Genomic DNA, 19,059 nt, shown 5'->3' on the forward strand with positions numbered 1-19,059 from the left:
CTGCGCATGCGCCCCGCGCGGCACGCCGGAAACAGCTGAGGCGGACGCAGCCTCGCCGGCCGCCAGGGGCGGTGTGGGGAGGGGGGAACGTGACGTCCGGTGACGCATCCGCTTGGAGGTCCAGGGGGAGGGGCTGGGCGGGGCAAGGTCGTGGCGGTGGCAGCGGGCGGGGAGGGCAGGAGGGGACGTGCAGGGCAGCACGCGGGGGGCGGGGCGGGGCGGCACGCGGGGGGCGGTTGCGGCTCTGTGCCCGGCTGGTGACGCGGGCGGGCACCGCCCAACGGCGCCGCCGGCGGGTTCCTCCCCTCCCCTCCCCTCCCTTGGGGGCAGGAGGGGACCGTTGGGACACGGGTCCGCCACCTCCAGGTGGATGTGCCCCGGGCATATGCCCCCCCCCCTTTCACGTTTAATACTTTGAGCGAGATTACCAATACTGTATTTTTCGTAGGTTTGTCGGGTTTAAGGGGCACCGTTGTGTTACCCGGCCAGACTTCTGGAGGGTGGCAGGCCTGCGAGCTTCACGCCTGTGATGGGGGTGTGTCTAGACCAAAGGTGGTGATTTTGAAAGGTGGTGAATCCACCACATCCCTTGGTGGACTGGTGAACTCATTGCCTCCACTTTTAGAAAGATAATGCTTCATTTGTGGTTTCAGTTTGGTTTCAGTTTCCAGTCATCTGCCTCTGGTCTTTCTCTTGCCCATTAAAAAAAAAAATTTTTTTCTTACCTTGTATTTTCATCCCCCCCAAAAAATGTATACCCATCACATGCAATTAATATCACTTATTTTTGATAAACAGAACTTTCTACATCTCCCCGTGTAAGGCGCATTCTCCAGCTCTTGAATACTTTACAAATATTAACTGAATATTTTTGTACTTGCTTTTGCTTCCTGTCAAATTTTTAGTGCTCTTAAGAATATCAAGGCAAGATGTAAAGGCAGTATTTCGCTATCACTTTTACTAGTGAAGTACTCAGTGGTCATAAACAGCTCATGAGCCAAGGACTATCAAGGGTCCTTTTGGCACAACACAGTGACAATTCACACTGCGGTGCTCATCTTTTCTCTCCTAAATCTTTTCAGAATTGCCACTTTCTGGATTACAGTACTCTGTTCTGCAGGTGTGGTATGCATTTCTTGTTTATAGATGATTACACATCTGGTTGTTTTATTTAGTGTCAGGTTTCTCCTGGTAAATGTTTTTAATACTTGTGTGCTATTCTTTAATTTATCATGTGCTTTCATGGTAATTTAAGCTTTTTTTTTAACCAAGTAGCTGAAACAGTAGGTGTCTCTGCCCTAAATGCAAGACATAGCTAAGTGTGGAGATTTTGCTACCTATTGTTTTATGAAGGTTTCTTTGGGTAAAGGCCACCCCCTATTATGACAGCAATATAGTACTGGTGAATCTTAGGCAATGGTACAGGAGCAGTTTCTTTGGCAGCAGTATTTGCTTAAGCAGCTTCACAGCTGTTTCTGCCCTTGTGCAAGCCCCAGGACTCCTGTCTGTGGGGCTGCATGGTGAACTGAATTGGATTTTATAAGATGGCTTAAGAAGCCCGTCTGAAGCAACAGCCTGAGCTGGCTTTAAGTAGGATAATGTGCATATTTACTATCACAAAGGGTTAGGGAAAACAAGACCAACAACTTCAGTAAGAAGGAAGTTAGGTCACATTGAGCTCCATGCTGCCAGTGCACATCCTACCTTTCTTTGACTGGCAAATGATATATTCAAGGTAGGTCACAGCTGGTCCCTTTTATCTGTACATAGTTCCTTCCTAAACAGTCACACTTTCTCCCATAAACTCCTTGTGAAATTCCTTCCTGTGCCTGCTCTGGGGGTTGTTTTACCACTGGTATATACTGCCTAGATTCATAACTTTCCTAAGGGAAGAGAGTAATAATTCAGGGGGTTCACACTTCTAATCTAAGCACAAACCAACACATTCATGCTGCACAGCTCTCCCTGAGAACCAAACCTGTCTGATCTGACTTGTTCAGAGGCCGTGGTTCATCTACTGTCTCTCACAGAACAATCACGCAGCTCTCCAAAAGAACTAAAAAACCACAGACAAAACAGACAAATTTCCATATCCCAGGCATGGATTCTGCATCCCTCTGAAACATTTCTTTTTGCCTTCTCTTTACTGTGGTCTTGACATTGAGAGGAATTGATCTTAAATTTATTAAACTAAAACACAGAAACCTCAAATAAGGTAATTTTGTAGGCTCTCTCAGTAGTCAAAGGAGAGGTGGTTCATTGCGTTTGACTAAACACCTAATTTTTAGATGAGATAGATGAACCTAGCCGTGGTATTCTGAGGGTGGCTAACTCCAGTTAGAATATTTTTCATGTAGTATGTAAATGATCCCATTCACCACATTTTGAGATATGTTATATTTTCAATAGGATGTGCATTAACTTTTAAAATTATTTTTCTTTTAATACTTGGTATGGAAAGTCTCAAACAAGAATTTGTGATTACTGATGTTTTGTTTGCTGATCTGTGTTAGGTTGTATAGCCAGCACTCAGGATCTGTTGGAGTGGTCCATTAAAATTTGTTAGTTTCCACTTCAGGATAATACTGAAAGTGGTTTGATTTTAATGAATGCCATCTCTGTAACTTAATTAAAAAATTCAAAGGCTTTCAAAACATTTTCTGAAATATCAGGATGGTATAATTCTTTAAACATACACATTCAGGGTATTGTGATGGTCTCACTACAAGTGTGTTAGCTGTATTCATTTATATGTGTGCTATGCTTTTAAATCTTATTAATAATTTCTGACATTCACATTTGTATGTTTATCTTGGACTGCTACTTGGGGAAAAAGTCATAATGCACTATGAGGCAATTTGATAAAAATGGATATTTACCATAAGTGATTGTTCCATTTGTTTTTCTAGGGTTTTCTAGCCTGATCTATGCAACAAGAAAGTTTAAACAAGTTATTTTCTTACAGTCTTCTTCCGTATAAAAGGGGAGCAGATATACTGAAATTAATTACTTCTGGAATTCCTTGCAAAATTAAATACTCTTTATTGCTATTCGAGCTGCAGAGTTCAGTGACTTCAGCTTAAATGAATTAAGCCTCCATGGAACAACTTCAGGAGTGAGATATTAATTCTGAGAAAATATTTTTACTGTACATTTAACATACAGGTATGATAAATATTTTTATCATTTATATAATTTGAATACATTCAGATAGGTTTTTTTTTTTCACTTGTCCTGTTGTTTATGGATGGTGTCCTGGAAACACAGCACAGCCATCTAAGAGACTCAAACGAACCAAAAAACCCAAGTATTTCAAAGCACTTGGATAAACTAACATCAATTGGTAGAGTAGTATTCTGTTAATAATGGTATCTGGGATAATTGCTTAAATCTAACATCTTCAATTAAGCCTTAGGGAAAATGCTGTTTTCTATTCACACTCAGTGTAGCCTGACATATGCAGAAGCTGAATAGTCGAAGTATTTTAAGCTTTGTAAACACAGAACACAGATATTCTGCGTTTTAACGCTAGATGGCAGGCCAAAATGGGAAAACATTTCTTTGTTTTCAAACACTCGATACTGGAAAAATTAATTTGCAATTTGAATGAACATATACTGAAAGTTCTCAAACTAATAAGAATGAAGACCACTGGACACAGATACAAAATGTCAGGTTCTTAATAGCATAGATACTTTCTGCAGCTTTTCATTTGGTGCAGTTTCTGGCATAGATACTGCTAATAATCAAATAGAACATTTTCTACATTATTTTCATATTGCTTTTTTGTCTAAATCATTTCCCTTTAATATTTAGCTCATATCAAAGAAGAATTAAAAATTGTTGAGGCCTTGAAAAGGCTTAAACAACTCAAAAAGAAGAAAATTCTTCTGAGAAAACTGTATCAGTAGTCTCATGGTTGTTTTTGCCATCAGTAGATTCAAAAAGGAGGCGATATAAGACTTATTTTGCAACTACTTAGTATCTTTGTCTTACATTAGTTTTTTTGAAAGAATTAGGCTGCTCTGCTCCTTAAAGGGCTGAAAACTGTATTGTCATTGAATTGCAGATAGTAATAGAGAAGTAATCCATTTGTAAAGGAGGCAGCTCAATTTGATATAATGTTATACACTGTTATACTAAATATTGTGTAATCAATTCACGTAGCAGCAGGTGAATATTTTGGGCTATTACCCCAATCCTCTCCCAGTTACACATTGCAAAAGAAGTGTTTGGCACTTCCTGTAGCAGGAGGGTCAGACTCCCTAAGGGTACGTCCACACTGCATAATACATCAAAATGTGAATTTATCTAGCTGCAGCACCATGCTAATGTGGCTACTTGCAGGATTTGAGTTACTATCTCTGCCCACACTGAGCTATTCCACATAGACCTTCCAGTTACTGGAATCATCATTATTAGCAATTTAGTGCACTAAAGGAGTTCTTTTAAGGTGCGGATTTTTTTGTGCCAATACTTGGAGTCTTGCAGTACACACTGGAGGACGCCACTGGAGTGAAGGGAGCAGTTTCTCTCCTGTGCAGCCAAGGTCAAAGCTGTGTTTGATGGCCGCCTGGAGCACTTCACTTGCAGTGTGGATGGAGCAATTTGCTTTCTGTGCATGCACAAGATTCTGCAAGTTAGAGACACGACAGTTTCAGATAGCTATGCAAAAACTGCTTTGCATTGCCTGTTATGTATAGATGTGCAGTGCATTTCTAGGACTGTTAACCAGGACAGACTTCATTGCTATTAAACCCACAATGTGGACATGTATTACTAGAACCATAGCCAATCACACCAAATCAAACCCAGTCTTTCCCTCTTTGTGCTGCTGTTGTCAATGCAGGTTCCAAAGCAGCCCAGCTATCTTGAGTGATGCATTCAACAGTGCAGGCAATCTAGTGAGCTGTAATGAAAAAAGACCCAAATTATTCCCATTGTGTCTTTCCTGTTGAGGCTATTCCAATTGCAAAATGTAAATACACTGGAACAGAAGGGTAAGTTCAAAAGTACATATGACACTTCTGCCCCATGGTTAGGCACTTGTCTAGAAACATGGCCATAGTTTCTGGTCTTGGTTCCTCAGATTCTTATTACACAATAGCTTGTGATATAAACTGCGTGTACAGGAGCAAACACCAGCCTGCAGAATTCTCCTTCTCAAGGGAGTGCTTTAGCCACAAGGCTATAGAACCATATTCCTTTTTCCATGGTTTCTTCTTGGTCCCATGAATCTTCCATTCCTTTCTGTGTAGTCACCTAGTTTCAACAGGGAGAAAAGAAAGTATTTTCCATTCTGCCTTGCCAATAATTTGGTGAGCAGGAAGTTCTCTTAGGAAATCAGAGATGTATATTTAAACCTCTTCATGCTGTAAAGAGCACTGAACCTATTTTCTTCCGTAACCTGGGCAAATGTTCCATTCAGAATCGTGTAATACAAGATATTGTCAAAGACCTTCTTCCTGTTCCTCTTTCCTCCTATTCCTGCTGCTCCCTCCTGTTCTCTCCCATGGACCTTTTTCTCCCCCATTTAAAAGAACTGGATGAGTCCTGGCCTGTTCCCTGAAGGAGTGGTTGTAAGACACCTTTAGAATTTCAGGCTCTGCATTTTGAATAGCTAACGATACCTGACTGTTGCCCTCAGTTGAATGTTAAAACTCTAGATTAGAATCTGGATGTAGGATTTCAGCTATGCCCCTTGTGTTCTTTTTCCTGCTTCGCTAGTTTTAAGCCATTTCCTGCTTCCCACACAATATAAGGGAGCTTGGATACCTAAATCAGGGTTTTGGATTCTCCTAAGGGAACTGGTACCTAAGTTCTTTATATAGTTAGCCTTGGTTTCCCATGCCTCCACAACTCACAGTACAAGGTCTCTGGCCTTGATCAGAGCTTTTGTGCATTCTAGAAATCTAGTTGCTGAAAAATAAAAAGTACTAATCACATTATTCTACCGTAATTATTAATAATGCAGTAGATTATTTAGAATTTGAAATTCAGGCTCATGCTAAAGGTCCTATTATAATTCCTTTTCACCCCTCTGTGTTTACCGTAATAGTTGTGCAGTTATCTTTCAGCGCTCAAGAACTGATAGATGTGAGTTTCATTACTGCAGTATCTGGCTGACAGTATGACTGTATAAGTGCAGACAAAATACTTGGCATGAACAGAAGGGTCAAAACACACAGTCTCTTCAGATCCACTGCAATTAATTCACTGTCCTCATTGTTTGCAATTGCTGATTCAGTATCATCTGAGAAACTGAGTCACTACTATTTATTTTGTCTTTTAATTAAAACATTGAGTAAGTCTGAACTTTGCACTAGGCCTTGAAGTGTCTTACTAGATTCCATCTTGGCATTTTTCCCTTTATTAAAAAACTGTGCTTATAACTTCTCATCTGTGGGAAATGTACTTTAACATCCTTCATCAAAAACAGTCCATTTATTGATGCCATAGTTCCCCCTCCCAAAGTTACATATCCTTTTACTTTCCTCTTCCCAGGCTATTATGTCCCCATTTTCGTGAGCTCTGAGCAGAACCTCAGTGAGGCTCCTGTGGGTACCTCCATCTGTCAGTTGTTTCCTACAGCACCAGTGGCAGGGGAGCTGGCAGGCCATTTAGTGTCTTAATAGCAAATCTGGACTGTCTGAATGCTGCAAGTGAAAAAGATACTTTTTAGCAAAAGCCTCCCTACCTAATTATAATGATTTATTTAGATCTCAAAGTAACCTGATGAAAGTTGTAGAAATAACAGCAAAAGCACTTTTTATATAGTATTGTACAGATAAACACTATTTATTAAAGTTGCACAAAAATTTTCAGCAACAATGAGAAGAAGGTGTTATTTCAAGAATCATTTACAAGCTATGAAAAATAGTTCTACCACCAGAATTCAAGTACATGAATTAAGCAAACCAGTTACAGTCTTTGGGGCAATAGTCCATTAGATGTGCAAGTGTGACTATTACTCACCGTTGTCAGAAACAACTTTGAAATCAGAAACACGCACAAAAAAAATTGAGGTCAACATTTGGCCCACTGGTGAACATCAAAGCTTTAAGTTTTACTGAAGCAGGTTAAAAAGTTATCCTTTCAGACATAATTTCCTTAGGGATTAAAAAGAGGCATGTAGTAATTTATGTAGTTAGTCTTTTACGACTGGTACCTGTGACATTCTTAGTTATGAGTCAAAGGGGGCCAATACCCATTGTTTTTTCTCTGCTCTAATGCCTGTGGCTAATTCCCACTGAAGGGATACGCTCACTTTAGGATAGTCTCAATCCAAAATATTGCCTAACAGTAATTATAATGGTTTGATGTGTTGCAGTCCTGCAGTTTAAGGATATAAAGCTGGATTTGTTATCTAGCTTTTAATTGTACTACAGTAACTTATCCTTCCTTTAAATACACAATTAACATACTCATCTGTGAAATGAATATATTTTCATAGAAATTGAAAGGCATCCAGGTTAAGTGTGTATAAGGGAGCAGCTTTTGCACACACACATGTACACAAAACATTTGCATGTGCACACACTAAGAGACAGCCCCACTATGAAGGGTTTAAATTCCACTTTTGACGTATGAACAAGTTTAGCAGGACAGAAAACTGTTCCATGTTCATTATAATATTAATTTGAAAAGTTAAGAGAATGCATTTGATAGTACATCTGGACTAGAAATTTATGAGGTTTTGGCTTGTCCTGACTTATTTTTTAATCTTCTTTTGGTTTCCCTAAAAGTTCTGCTTCCCACCCATAATAAGTTTTGTCCAAATCAAAGCTTAACTCTTTCAGAGGAATGGAGTTTTTGACCTTATTCATCATTTTTTGTCTTTTAGTGTCTCGACAACAGCATTAGTGGCAGTCTATATTGCACGATTTTATATATGCTGTCTGCAATACTGTTTTCAATATGTTTATCTTATGTTGACACATTGGATTTAGCTGTTGTTTTAAGAATGCTTTATTTCCATAGACACTCCCTAATAACTTTCCGAGGGTTTGGGTGATTCTTTAAGCCTGGTCTAAACAACCTTGTGTATTAATGTAACTATTGAATAAACAGTGGGTTTTTTTTTTTTTAAGAAAGCAGAGCTGTAGAAGGTTGTACCAGTACAGCAGCAATGGTGGACAAAATTTTAATACTTATAAGCTAAGTAGCTTATCTACCATATCTGGAAATAAGCCATATTTTAATACTAAAAAAAAAAAATTCATCTTGTTAATCCATCTTGTTGTAAGTGCATCTATACTACAGGCTAAATCCTTGCACAATGCTCATATAACTTTCACTGATCTCCTGTATGAAAGAATCCATTTACTAGAAATTATAATACTACCAAAAAGGAGTTCTCATTATATTTTTGCTACTGATATGGATTTATATTTTTTAATACATCTCTCAGAATGTATTTTCTATCACTAGGGGGATTTTAATTTAATACTATGTTAATTCTTTTTATCTCCCCAAGAATATATTACTAAGTAGTACTAAAAAAATGTTTCTACCATCTTTTCCATAACTGAATCTTTTACTGCGCATTCTGGTCCTTTTCATCCAGCAGGTTCTAAAGTAGCTGTTGTTTATATTTTTTATATGTTTATATTTCTGACATGGGATGAAACACTTGCTGTTTTGGTTTTGTTTTTTTTTACTCTAAAATGCACATAATTCTACTTCAGCATGTGTCCTTGCCTGGCTTGGCAGAGTTGGCAAAGATTTGGCTAAGGAATAATCTAATACCAGCCTACCAGTACTTTACAGGCAGCTCTGGCGGTGATGGAACCAAATTCTTCTCCATAGTGGCAGATGATCTGGTAAGGGACAGTGGCCACAAATTGCACAGTGGAAGGTTCTGAATGAATATTAGGAAATAATTCTTCACCAAGAGGGTAGTGCAGCACTGGAACGGGTTACCCAGAGAGGTGGAATTTCCATACTTGAAGGATTTCAAGACTCAGCTGGACAAAGCTGTGTCAGACCTGATCTAGTGATAGCTCCACTTCAATGGACAGTTACACTCTGGAGGAAAACCTAAAGAAAACTCTTCCAACCAATATGTCTATGATTCTGTGACTCTGTGATTAAGGTACATAGTTTTGTATAGTCAGTAATGTAGCCACAGGAGAAATTGTGACTGAGATTTGCCTAAATCCTAGTTTTGAAAATGTCTCCAGTTGAACAACAAAGAAAAGTGACTTGAAATGATTATGCAGCTACAGATACAGAAAAAAATCTTACCTGACTTACATCTTGTACAGCCTCAGTATATTCAGGTGGATTATGTGGCAGTACCACGATTTAAGGTATTGCATGCTAGAGGAAAGGTAAAGGAATTATATGGATAATGTTGGAATTATGCAAATCAGAACAATAACAAGAAAATGGGCCATATAAAATCTCCCAAGATACATTTGAAAATTAATACATTGAGGAAGCTATATGGGAAGACTTCTGAAAAGTTTAATTGTTCCACAGTCTAACACAATGATAGAGTAAAACCTATGGTAAATAAATCTTTGGCTGTGTCTAATACAACACTATCCTGAAAAAATGCACTTGTATGTACAGTAAATCTGGGGTTTAGGAGAAAACTCATATTTATTAATAAGACTCACACAGGTGTGTACTAGCAAAGATATGAATAATTTAAAGTGACTGTTGCCAAACAATGAGCATTTCAGACATGAATATATTTAAGTTAGAAACGAGGAAAAGGTTTCCATCCATCTGCACAGTTAAATTTTGGAACACCTGTCAAACAGTGAGAATCAAAAACCTACCTTCCAAGATGGAGCACGAAAAATTTAGGAAATATTTTGTGTAACGTGGTCACCAATGATAGCAGAAGATTGGTTTCATAAACCATTCAATTTTTCCATTCTATTCCTTTTTTGTGTCTCTAACATTTAAAAAATATGTTTTAAAATATATTCCCTAGTAGTTGGGAAGTAGATGGAGTTGCATAAAGATATCTTGCATAAGATGCATCATGGGTGTGATGCAGATTTTATATTGTGTAGGTGTTTAAATGGGGGTGTCTGCATGTGAACTAAGCATCTAAATTCCTATACAAAATGCAGTCAGTGAATTCTGGAGAGCTATTCAAATCTCAGTAAGCTTAAAGGGGGCACAGTGAGTTCAATGCAGTTGTATACACATAAGCATCTGGTGCTATCTGAGATGTCCTGGGGTATGTTAGACAGCTAGCTAGATGATGACACGAGTCCTGTGGTCCTGTGTCTTTCTGGATTGATAACTGCAGGCCAAGCAGTACATGCTAGGGCAACTCAAATGGTGCTTGTTACCTAATTTTGGGGACTGAACTGAATCCTTGATTTCCTTTGGCTGTAATAGGAGTTTAGACACATAGCTCACACGTAGTCAGTAGTTTGAAGGAAGCAACTATTCACCTTTACTCAACACTCATTAAACCATATCTGGACATACGGAATACTACATCCAGTTTTGGAACCTCTGGTACAGGAAAGATGTTGATAAGCTTGAATGAGTTCAGCAGAGGGCCACAAAGATGACTGGATGGCTGCAGCACTTGCCCCATGAGGAGAGGCTGAGGGACCAGGGCTTCTTCAGCCTGGAAAAGAGAAGCCTTCAAGGAGATCTAACCACAGCCACCCAGGACCTATGGGAGGTTACCAAGAAGATGGAGACAGGCTCCCAACTGAGGTGTATGGCAGAAGAACGAGAGACAGTCATCACAAATTGAAATGGGGAAGTTCTGACTGCACATAAGGAAAAAACTTTTTCACTATGAGGATAATTAAGCATTTGGAACAGGTTACCCAGGGAGGTTGTGGGGTCTCTGCTGTTGGAGGTTTGCAAGACCTGACTGCACAAGTCCTAAAAAAACTGGTCTGAATTCAGGAGGTTGGACTAGAGACCTGGGATCCCTTTCAAACTGCATGACTCCCTCATTCTGTGATTCGAAGTGGACACCTAAATTTAGGTGTCTTAATCTGTGAGCTGAATCCTTCCCTACCAGCTAACTGTCAAACATTAAATGAAAGCCCACACTGAGAAATTCAGCAGAAGTTAATTAAAATGCTCCTTCCCACAACACTGAAAATAAATAATTTAGGCAAAAAAATTAACTTGGACAGATATAGTTGGGAATGCAGAAAAGCTGGGCAACAGGAGAACACTCAGAGTAAAAGAACAACCATGACTACTTAAATATTTTTATCTGTTATCCTGTTTTTATTTTCTCAGTGAGTTATATTCCCAAGGTGGATTCAATTTAAATAAAACATTATCCTGAATGTCAGCCAGCATGAATGAAAAAACTGGAACAGGCATAACTGTAAAGTTATGAAACTATTAACATATATTGAACTAATTAAATGTAAGATGGAGTGGAATCTTACATCACTAGGATAATTTGTATGAGGAGGGCCACTTCCCTTTGTATAAACACGGCAAAGTCGAGGCATTCCACTGTGTGTTTGCCCTTTAACCCATGTCCACATGTTGGGTCTGATACCTAGCGTATGTGCTGCCCAGACATCTTGTGCTGTGTACACGTGTATAGCTAGCAAGATTTACATATTCCCAGGGATCTAGTTGAACTGTTCTAGGCGTAGGTGGTAGAGCACATGTTCCTGAAATATATGTCTACCCATACACCATGCATTGCGGAAATCATATGAAGATATGATTCTGATACTATATTCTGGTTAGTCTTCCAATACCATCCTGGAAGTGATGAATATTGTATATTCTAGTCTTTTTAATTATAACTTCTTGATTGTTGTTCAAGTCATGAAAGGTAAATATAAGCTTATATACCATGCCTGAACTTAGGTTTAATTTTCAATTCAACATGTTCCTGTTTCAACCCACCTAGTCCTAGCTCTGTCTAGATGTAGATGTTTACCCAATATCCTGCTAGTGGGCTAAAGATCACACCTGACTTTTTGTTAACTCATGGTGTGAGGATGTCAGGGTCAATGATTTTGGAACACACACCAGAAATTTTGTATTCATTTGAAGGCAGAAATGGAGATCAGCCAGCCTGCTCTACAGTGCACTGTTTGCAGTCAGAAGAATTGCCAGGGATTCTTGGACTATGGCCAACTCAGTTATTCTTCTGGAAGCTACTGAGGGAAGGGAGGGTGAGGGCAGAAGGAAATATATCTGTTCCCTCACAGTCTTGCCATACTGCTTCCCACTAGTCAAGATGGATTACAAGCTGGGGAAAAACTAAAAAGAAACAACCTTTGGGATCCAATTTTGCTACAAATAGGCTTCCTGTTAGGAAAAAATTATCAGGTATTTAGGCTAAGTTGTGATAATTCAGATTCTTTGCAACATGGTCGTAGCGAAAAGCTGTTGTAGACCTAGGCAACTGCAGCAGCGTTCAGTCAGATCTGGGTTATCTGTATCCTCGTAGCTGTTGCAGATGGCTGTTCACTGAGATTGTTCTGCTTGTCCACTGTCCGTTCTCATAGTCACACCCTCACCTGAGATACTAATTGCAGTTCCATGGTGGGATGAAGGGGAAAAAAGAGGGGGAGAAGAGAGATCACACTTTTTATAAGCCTTTGTAGTCTATTCCAGCATACTGTTTGCGTCCCTGGCTATCAATACCTGAAAACATTCAGTGCCAAGGAGATGTAAGTCTGTTCATGAGAGTCCTCAGCTGGTTTTATAAGGTAGTTATGGTCACAAAGATTAATCAGTATAGTTGCACCATTGTGTACTGTACGTGCAGCATGGACATACTTTTCACCTTATCAGTTTCCTCTTCATAAGAACTTCAAATTACCAGTCTACTGACTTCATTTAAAAGCATATGAGTGCCCTAACTTAAGACAAGATTGCATACAAATATGTGTTATCATTGATATTAAAATAATTCTTTTTATTGAATCCATTTATTGTGATTAAGGGGACAGACTGAGAACAGATGAAATTAAATCAAAATTGCTATTTCTATCTGCCACTAACAGTATGCAAAAGTCATACTTGGATATAGACGAATGAAATAATTGTCACAGTCATGATACAACTTATTCCACAAAAAGAAAAAGGGTTATGTAGCGATAAATGATCTTCCAGCCTTTAGCACTATAGTGGAATAGAGGCCCTAAAGTTGTTCTGCCATGCAGACCTTTTCCTCAATTGGATTTCGCCCTGAATTTTCACTTATTTTTCTATTAAATTCTCAGTAGACTCACAGTCCCAATAAAAGTAATTTATTTCACATGTGTTATTTTTCATTTTGCTGAGAAAAAACATCTAAGTCTTGACCCTTCTTGCAATAAAAAGATTATTTTTAGGGCAGTTAAAATCCTTTTTTTTCCTGAATCAGGTGACTTAGATCTCCAAAAAAAAAAAAAGGGAAGGAAAAAAAACATGGAAAAATATGTTTCTTTGTCTGTGCTGCATTTAGGATGTGGTCTTTGCCCCAGGAGCCTAGAGAATTGCAGTTACGATGCATCTGAACTCAGGGTCCTATCTTTCCATCTACGTATAAGCATTCCTTATTAAACTGAAGCATACACTTATGGTTTACATGAAGAATATTTGAAAGAACTCTCATGAGTAATATCATTGAAGTATGATTTCGGCCACAGCTATTTACAATTTAGGTTTTTGACTGAAGTGAGTAATTTAATTATGCCGAGCCTCTGAAGTTCTCCTTTTATTTATATATTTCACCCAATTGTATTACTTGCTTTCCTATTGGCTAAGATAACTGCAGCCTACCAGATGATTCTGAAGTTACATAAGGCTCTATTTGAAGCCTATATAAAGCCTTTTTGCACTCCAGCAAGAGCCAGAATTTTATCAAGATATGGGTCCAGTGCTTTAGGTTCACACATGCATGAAGAGATTTGTTTGAAGACGTACTGAAACCTGAACCCGTGCTGGTTTATTTACTAGCCAGTCCTTCACAGCTGTCAACCTGAGTCGCAAGTAACAGCTACTGTAAGTAGCTTCTGTGCACGATGAAGAATTTTTCATTTCCTATGCAAGATAGCACACATCAGACTGAAAGTCCTTCTCCTCACAGATTCCTGAGTTTGACAAATAAGTCAGATCCTGTTGGAAGACCAGAAAGAGACGAGCAATTGGCTCAAGTAGAGATTGCTGTACTGGGGGTAATATTTCTGACCGCATCTGTGGGCAATTTTATTCTCATACTGGTACTGTGGAGAAGAAGAAAGAAGCTCTCTAGAATGTATGTATTCATGCTTCACCTCAGCATAGCTGACTTAGTGGTAGCATTTTTTCAAGTTCTGCCTCAACTAATATGGGATATTACAGATGTTTTCATAGGGCCAGATTTCTTGTGCAGAGTTATCAAATATTTACAGTTGCTGGGCATGTTTGCCTCTACTTATATGATAGTGGTCATGACAGTGGACAGATATCAAGCAGTTTGTTACCCTATGGTCACTTTCCAAAAGAAGAGAGCCTTGTGGAACATTCCCATTTGCACCAGCTGGTCTATATCACTGATGTTTAGCCTTCCACAGGTATTCATCTTTTCTAAGACTGAAATATCTCCAGGCATCTTTGAATGTTGGGGTGAATTTATTCTACCCTGGGGCCCAAGGGCATATGTAACTTGGATTTTTGTAGTTATATTCTTCATTCCCTCAGCCATCCTTATCACATGTCAGGTTAAGATTTGCAAAATAATCAAAAGGAATATATATGTGAAAAAACAGAATGAATATGAAGTAACAAATCAGAAGCAAGTCCTGCCATCCCGAGCAAGCAGTGTTAACTGCATTTCAAAGGCTATGATCAAGACTGTAAAAATGACAGTGGTGACAGTTTTTGCATATGTTCTTTGTTGGTCACCTTTCTTCATTGCACAGCTGTGGTCTGTTTGGTTCCCCAGTGGTGTTACTGAAGGTAAGATACTCTCCCTCCTCAATAATAACTTTATAGCAGGCTAACATATTGCTACATGACTTTGTATGTGGACTTTGCTTTTCTGTAAAAGTTTCATGTAATCATCTGAATATGATTAAAAATGAATGACTGAATTGTTTACCTACTATATTTAATTAGGTACGGAGAACTTTTTTATATTACATGGTCAAAACATCATATTGTGGGTATTTTGTATGTGAGTGTGTGCGTGTGTGTGTCTGTCTGGGTATGTTTGTACACATAAATGTGTGCTTTAAGTAAGGGTTTTTCCTGCAGGCAAGACTCATTAAACAAGACTAATTAATCTTTAATGATTAATACACAGTGTAGTAAAAAGTATCATCTGCTCCAGCAAGGGTTCAGTTCAGACTTCTATGGATTTTAGATAATATAGTAATAGCATTTGGAGCTCTTGAGATGAAAAGGAATAATTATTCAAATTATTTAACATATAGAACAGCAATGGTATAAGACATTTGAAATATTTTTGAATATTGAAGTTGTATTAATGAAGTATTTGCAGTAAACTGTGAAACAATTAAAAGTTGGGTAACAGCTGTTTATAAAGCAAACAAGCAAGCCTGAAATATCAAAGAAGAACATGTAGTAAACAGGATTAATCTTGTCAAACTTACACTGTTGCCTCTTTGTGAAAGGCAGACTTAGTATGTGACTTTATTTATCAAGTTAACCTGTTAAAAAATCACAAATATAAATCAAAGAAAAATAGAAAATAGCCTGATGGAAAAAATCTTATGGTCTTTGTTTTAAGAAGTCTTCCTGTAAGTGTGAATTCTGAGTCTTACTCTCTCTATATTTCTATCAATATCTGTATTTGTATTTATTTTTATCTGTATCTGTATATCAAGTTAACAATTCCTTGATTAACTTCTAAAAACAATGCATCTACATCAAAAAAGAGTATACAGAACTATTTAACTCTGAAATGCATACAACTACAGTATATTTTATACCTTAGACAATTAAAAATTGCACTGAACAAATGGAAGTTTCCTGGTATTACTTTAGCTTTAGTATGTGAACAGGTACCCCAGAAAGCATCAGACTGTGGTAATGTTACTAATTTCAATGACTGCTTTATTTACTATGTTATTCCTTTAACTATTTTATTCTAGGTTCAGCATTCACCATTATCATGCTCCTTGGTAATTTGAATAGTTGTATCAACCCATGGATTTACATGTATTTTTGTGGGCACATTCCATATTGCACAAAGAAGCAGGTGGAGAACACTTCAGCTCAAGATGAATCTGTGATCACAGGAAGCATTCATCTGGTAGACAGAGACCCTGAGGAAAACAGCACCTCTGCATAAATGTTGAATGCTTTTTGCTGTTTTGTTACATTTGCTATGTTTGCAAGTCACATCAATATTTTACCATTATGCCTTGTTTTGTGGATAAGGAAGCTGGAAAATTGTCCTTTGTTGTATAAAGATATTTCTCTGAAGTTCTGTAGCATATATTACCCTACAGGAGGTTTCTGTGTTGTGCAAGCCTGATTCAATACTTCCATCATCATTGTGCTATCAAAATTAATTATTATAAGGACTGACAAAGATACGTAATAGTATCTTAGGTATTTTGTGTCATAAACGACTTTCTATTCTGTGATTCTGGATTTCCAAGTAGTAAATTTTTACAGCTGGTCCAACAAATTGAGAAATAGTTGGAAAGAAATCTGACATAATTAGATCTGAATGTGTGTTTAAATTGAACCATGAATTGTTCATGATTCTAATGTGATTGGAGGACAGTTTGACAAACCTTAAGACAGCACCAGAAAGTCAGCAAAATCCTTTGCCAGCTATAATTAATACCTCCTTTAAATCCTTATGTACATATATAAAATGCTGAGTGTCTTAATATCGGGGCTTTAAAAAAAAAATACAGTGTCCTTGAGACGCTGGCCATCTGCTTCGGTTTCAAATGCTCTTGTGGGTCACTGGAGGTCATTGGTATGGTAAGATTCCAAGTTCGTGGCTTCCTATCAAAGCCATCAAAATAGGAGTTGATCTTCCATGCACTCCCTGATGTGCAGGCAGGTAAATTGAAACTCTCCACACATACACACACATATACATACCTTAAGTAAAAATGGACACTGTGAGTGTACTCTCCTGTTTGGTATTCTGCATAGTTTTGTGCAGTTTTATTCAGATCTATTGTTCTGACACGCAATTGTTAGAACCACTTCAGGTTCAAATGCAATTATTTCACCTTCATGATAAAAATAAATTTGCATCTCTTTGGAAATGCCATGTGCTTGCTAGTTTGTGGGTGTTTTATGCAGATAGCTATTTGTTCCCCTTTCAGCGCCTGCAATCTAATCAGACAAGCACAGAGGAAATGTCAGCAAGGCTCTTTCAGGTGAGAGTAGAGCTGCATTGCCAGAGATTCTTGGTGATACTTTCATATTATCTGCCTACATTATATTTACCCCTCATCAGCGCTATTCATGCTTTATTTTTATGAGTGCTAGCAATCTCCGATTTCAAAGGAAAAGCTATAAAAGTGTTTATTAATAGCCTTTAAATTGTATTCAAAGAAATATTGATTTAAACTAAATGGTGACTGAATTGTGAAAAGTGCTAATGGATAGTGAACAGATACACTTCAGGTTAATGTGCGCTGATATAATTGAATCTCCTCTATCATTTCAATTCCCTATAACTATGCCAGATAGGAGTAATAACCGAAAATTGCTGGGTTTTATGATTGGGGGAAGTGAATGTCCCAATCTGGCTAGGAAGAAGTCTCCATCAAATAGGAAGAGAGTGGAGAGAGTGTCTGGAGCCAGACAGGAATGGGAAAAGTTTCTGGAGAAAGACTTTTATGGTAATTGCAATTGATAATTATTACTTGCTATTTTTTTCTGTTTAATTAATGGTTATTAATTCCAGTCCACAATATGCCCCCAGTTAGAGCAGTTCTTTAACTCAAATTACAGTGTAGTTATTTGGGGTATGAAGACTGAAGATATAATCCATGCTATTGATGGGATTTTTTTGTATTAAGCCATTGACTTTCTAAGACTTTCATTCAAATTGGCTCTCAGTTAAGTTCTCATGACTTAATCCCATGGTTAAAGGTTTTCTGTCTTTCTGCTTGCTTTGATTACAGTTTGTTACATTTCAAAAAACAGCAAAATATGCAGTGTGAAAGTGAATTGTATATAGAAATGCTTCAGGGAATTACCTATGTTATTGTACTACTGGATCTGCAGCAAAGCACATATAATTTGCAACTCATTTAAATAACTGCAGAGAATGATTTGCATATCTATATATTGTCCTAAAGCTATTTTGCAACTGTTTTCTTTCTACAGTTCAAGACACATAAAGGATCAGGAAATCCTCCATTATTCATTAAAAACCTCAAAAGGTATATATTTTCAAGGAAAACAGGTATTCAATTTCTGTGGAAATACTTATCCAGATCCAGAAGGGACCTAAGTCACAGTAAAGCTCAGAGATGGCAGTGGAGCCATGCCATTTTACACCAGCTGATCTGGCCTCTGCTATTTAAAAAGCGCAACTTCTGTAACTACATTTCTACATTTCTCATGTGTTAGTAACTGGATTTATAAATAAGTTGGTAGAGTTTGATTTCTAAAATGCCAGTAGCTTCTATAAAAGTCTTAGAGCAATATTAACTGTTAATATTGCAGGTATTTTGTTCATCTAAGTGAATGAAATGCCACAACTTCTTAGGAACAAATAATAAATGTTCACTGTCTGTAGTGTTCAAAACAATGATATTTTAGGCTCTCAAGTGCTTTCTTTCTGATTTTTCTTTTTTTTTCCAAAGGATCAGTCTTGTTGTTAAGAAGAAAAAAAATAAAGGTTATCGTGAGACTATTAGTGTCAAAATGCACTGGCTACAAACTCTCCCACTTTTGAACAGTTGCCGGGGTCTTTTTTAGCAAGGTGGGTTGGGCTGCCCGTTCCAGATCCAACTCACGACCCCCCTGATTGCCTGTTCGTCGATACTGGGGGATGACAGACCCGCTGAGCTGCCCCTCCGCACGGCAGGGCCCTTGCAGGTGCGGGCGGCACCAGAGATCCGCGCCGCCGCCTGCGCCGCCCCGGCGGGCTTTGGCCGCGGGGCCCGGGCCCAGCGCGGA

The 19,059-nt window shown here is 38.2% G+C and overlaps 1 protein-coding gene across 1 annotated transcript; it reads left to right on the forward strand.

Moving 5' to 3' along the window:
* The first annotated feature begins 13,976 nt into the window (after positions 1 to 13,976).
* LOC106488489 (arg8-vasotocin receptor-like) lies at positions 13,977 to 16,249 on the forward strand. Its single transcript, XM_013947374.2, has 2 exons — positions 13,977 to 14,892; positions 16,050 to 16,249. Exons 1-2 carry the CDS (start codon positions 13,977 to 13,979, stop codon positions 16,247 to 16,249), a joined length of 1,116 nt encoding a protein of 371 aa, XP_013802828.1.
* Positions 16,250 to 19,059: the final 2,810 nt, after the last annotated feature.

The sequence above is a fragment of the Apteryx mantelli genome, chromosome 1 (assembly GCF_036417845.1).
Source record: "Apteryx mantelli isolate bAptMan1 chromosome 1, bAptMan1.hap1, whole genome shotgun sequence".
Lineage (NCBI taxonomy): Eukaryota > Metazoa > Chordata > Aves > Apterygiformes > Apterygidae > Apteryx > Apteryx mantelli.

Bases quoted from the DNA above. Each gene is read 5' to 3' on its own strand.
- LOC106488489 (XM_013947374.2), top strand. From the start codon at position 13,977: ATGAAGAATTTTTCATTTCCTATGCAAGATAGCACACATCAGACTGAA. The intron at 14,893-16,049 runs GTAAGATACTCT...ATTTTATTCTAG, and splicing joins CCCCAGTGGTGTTACTGAAG to GTTCAGCATTCACCATTATC.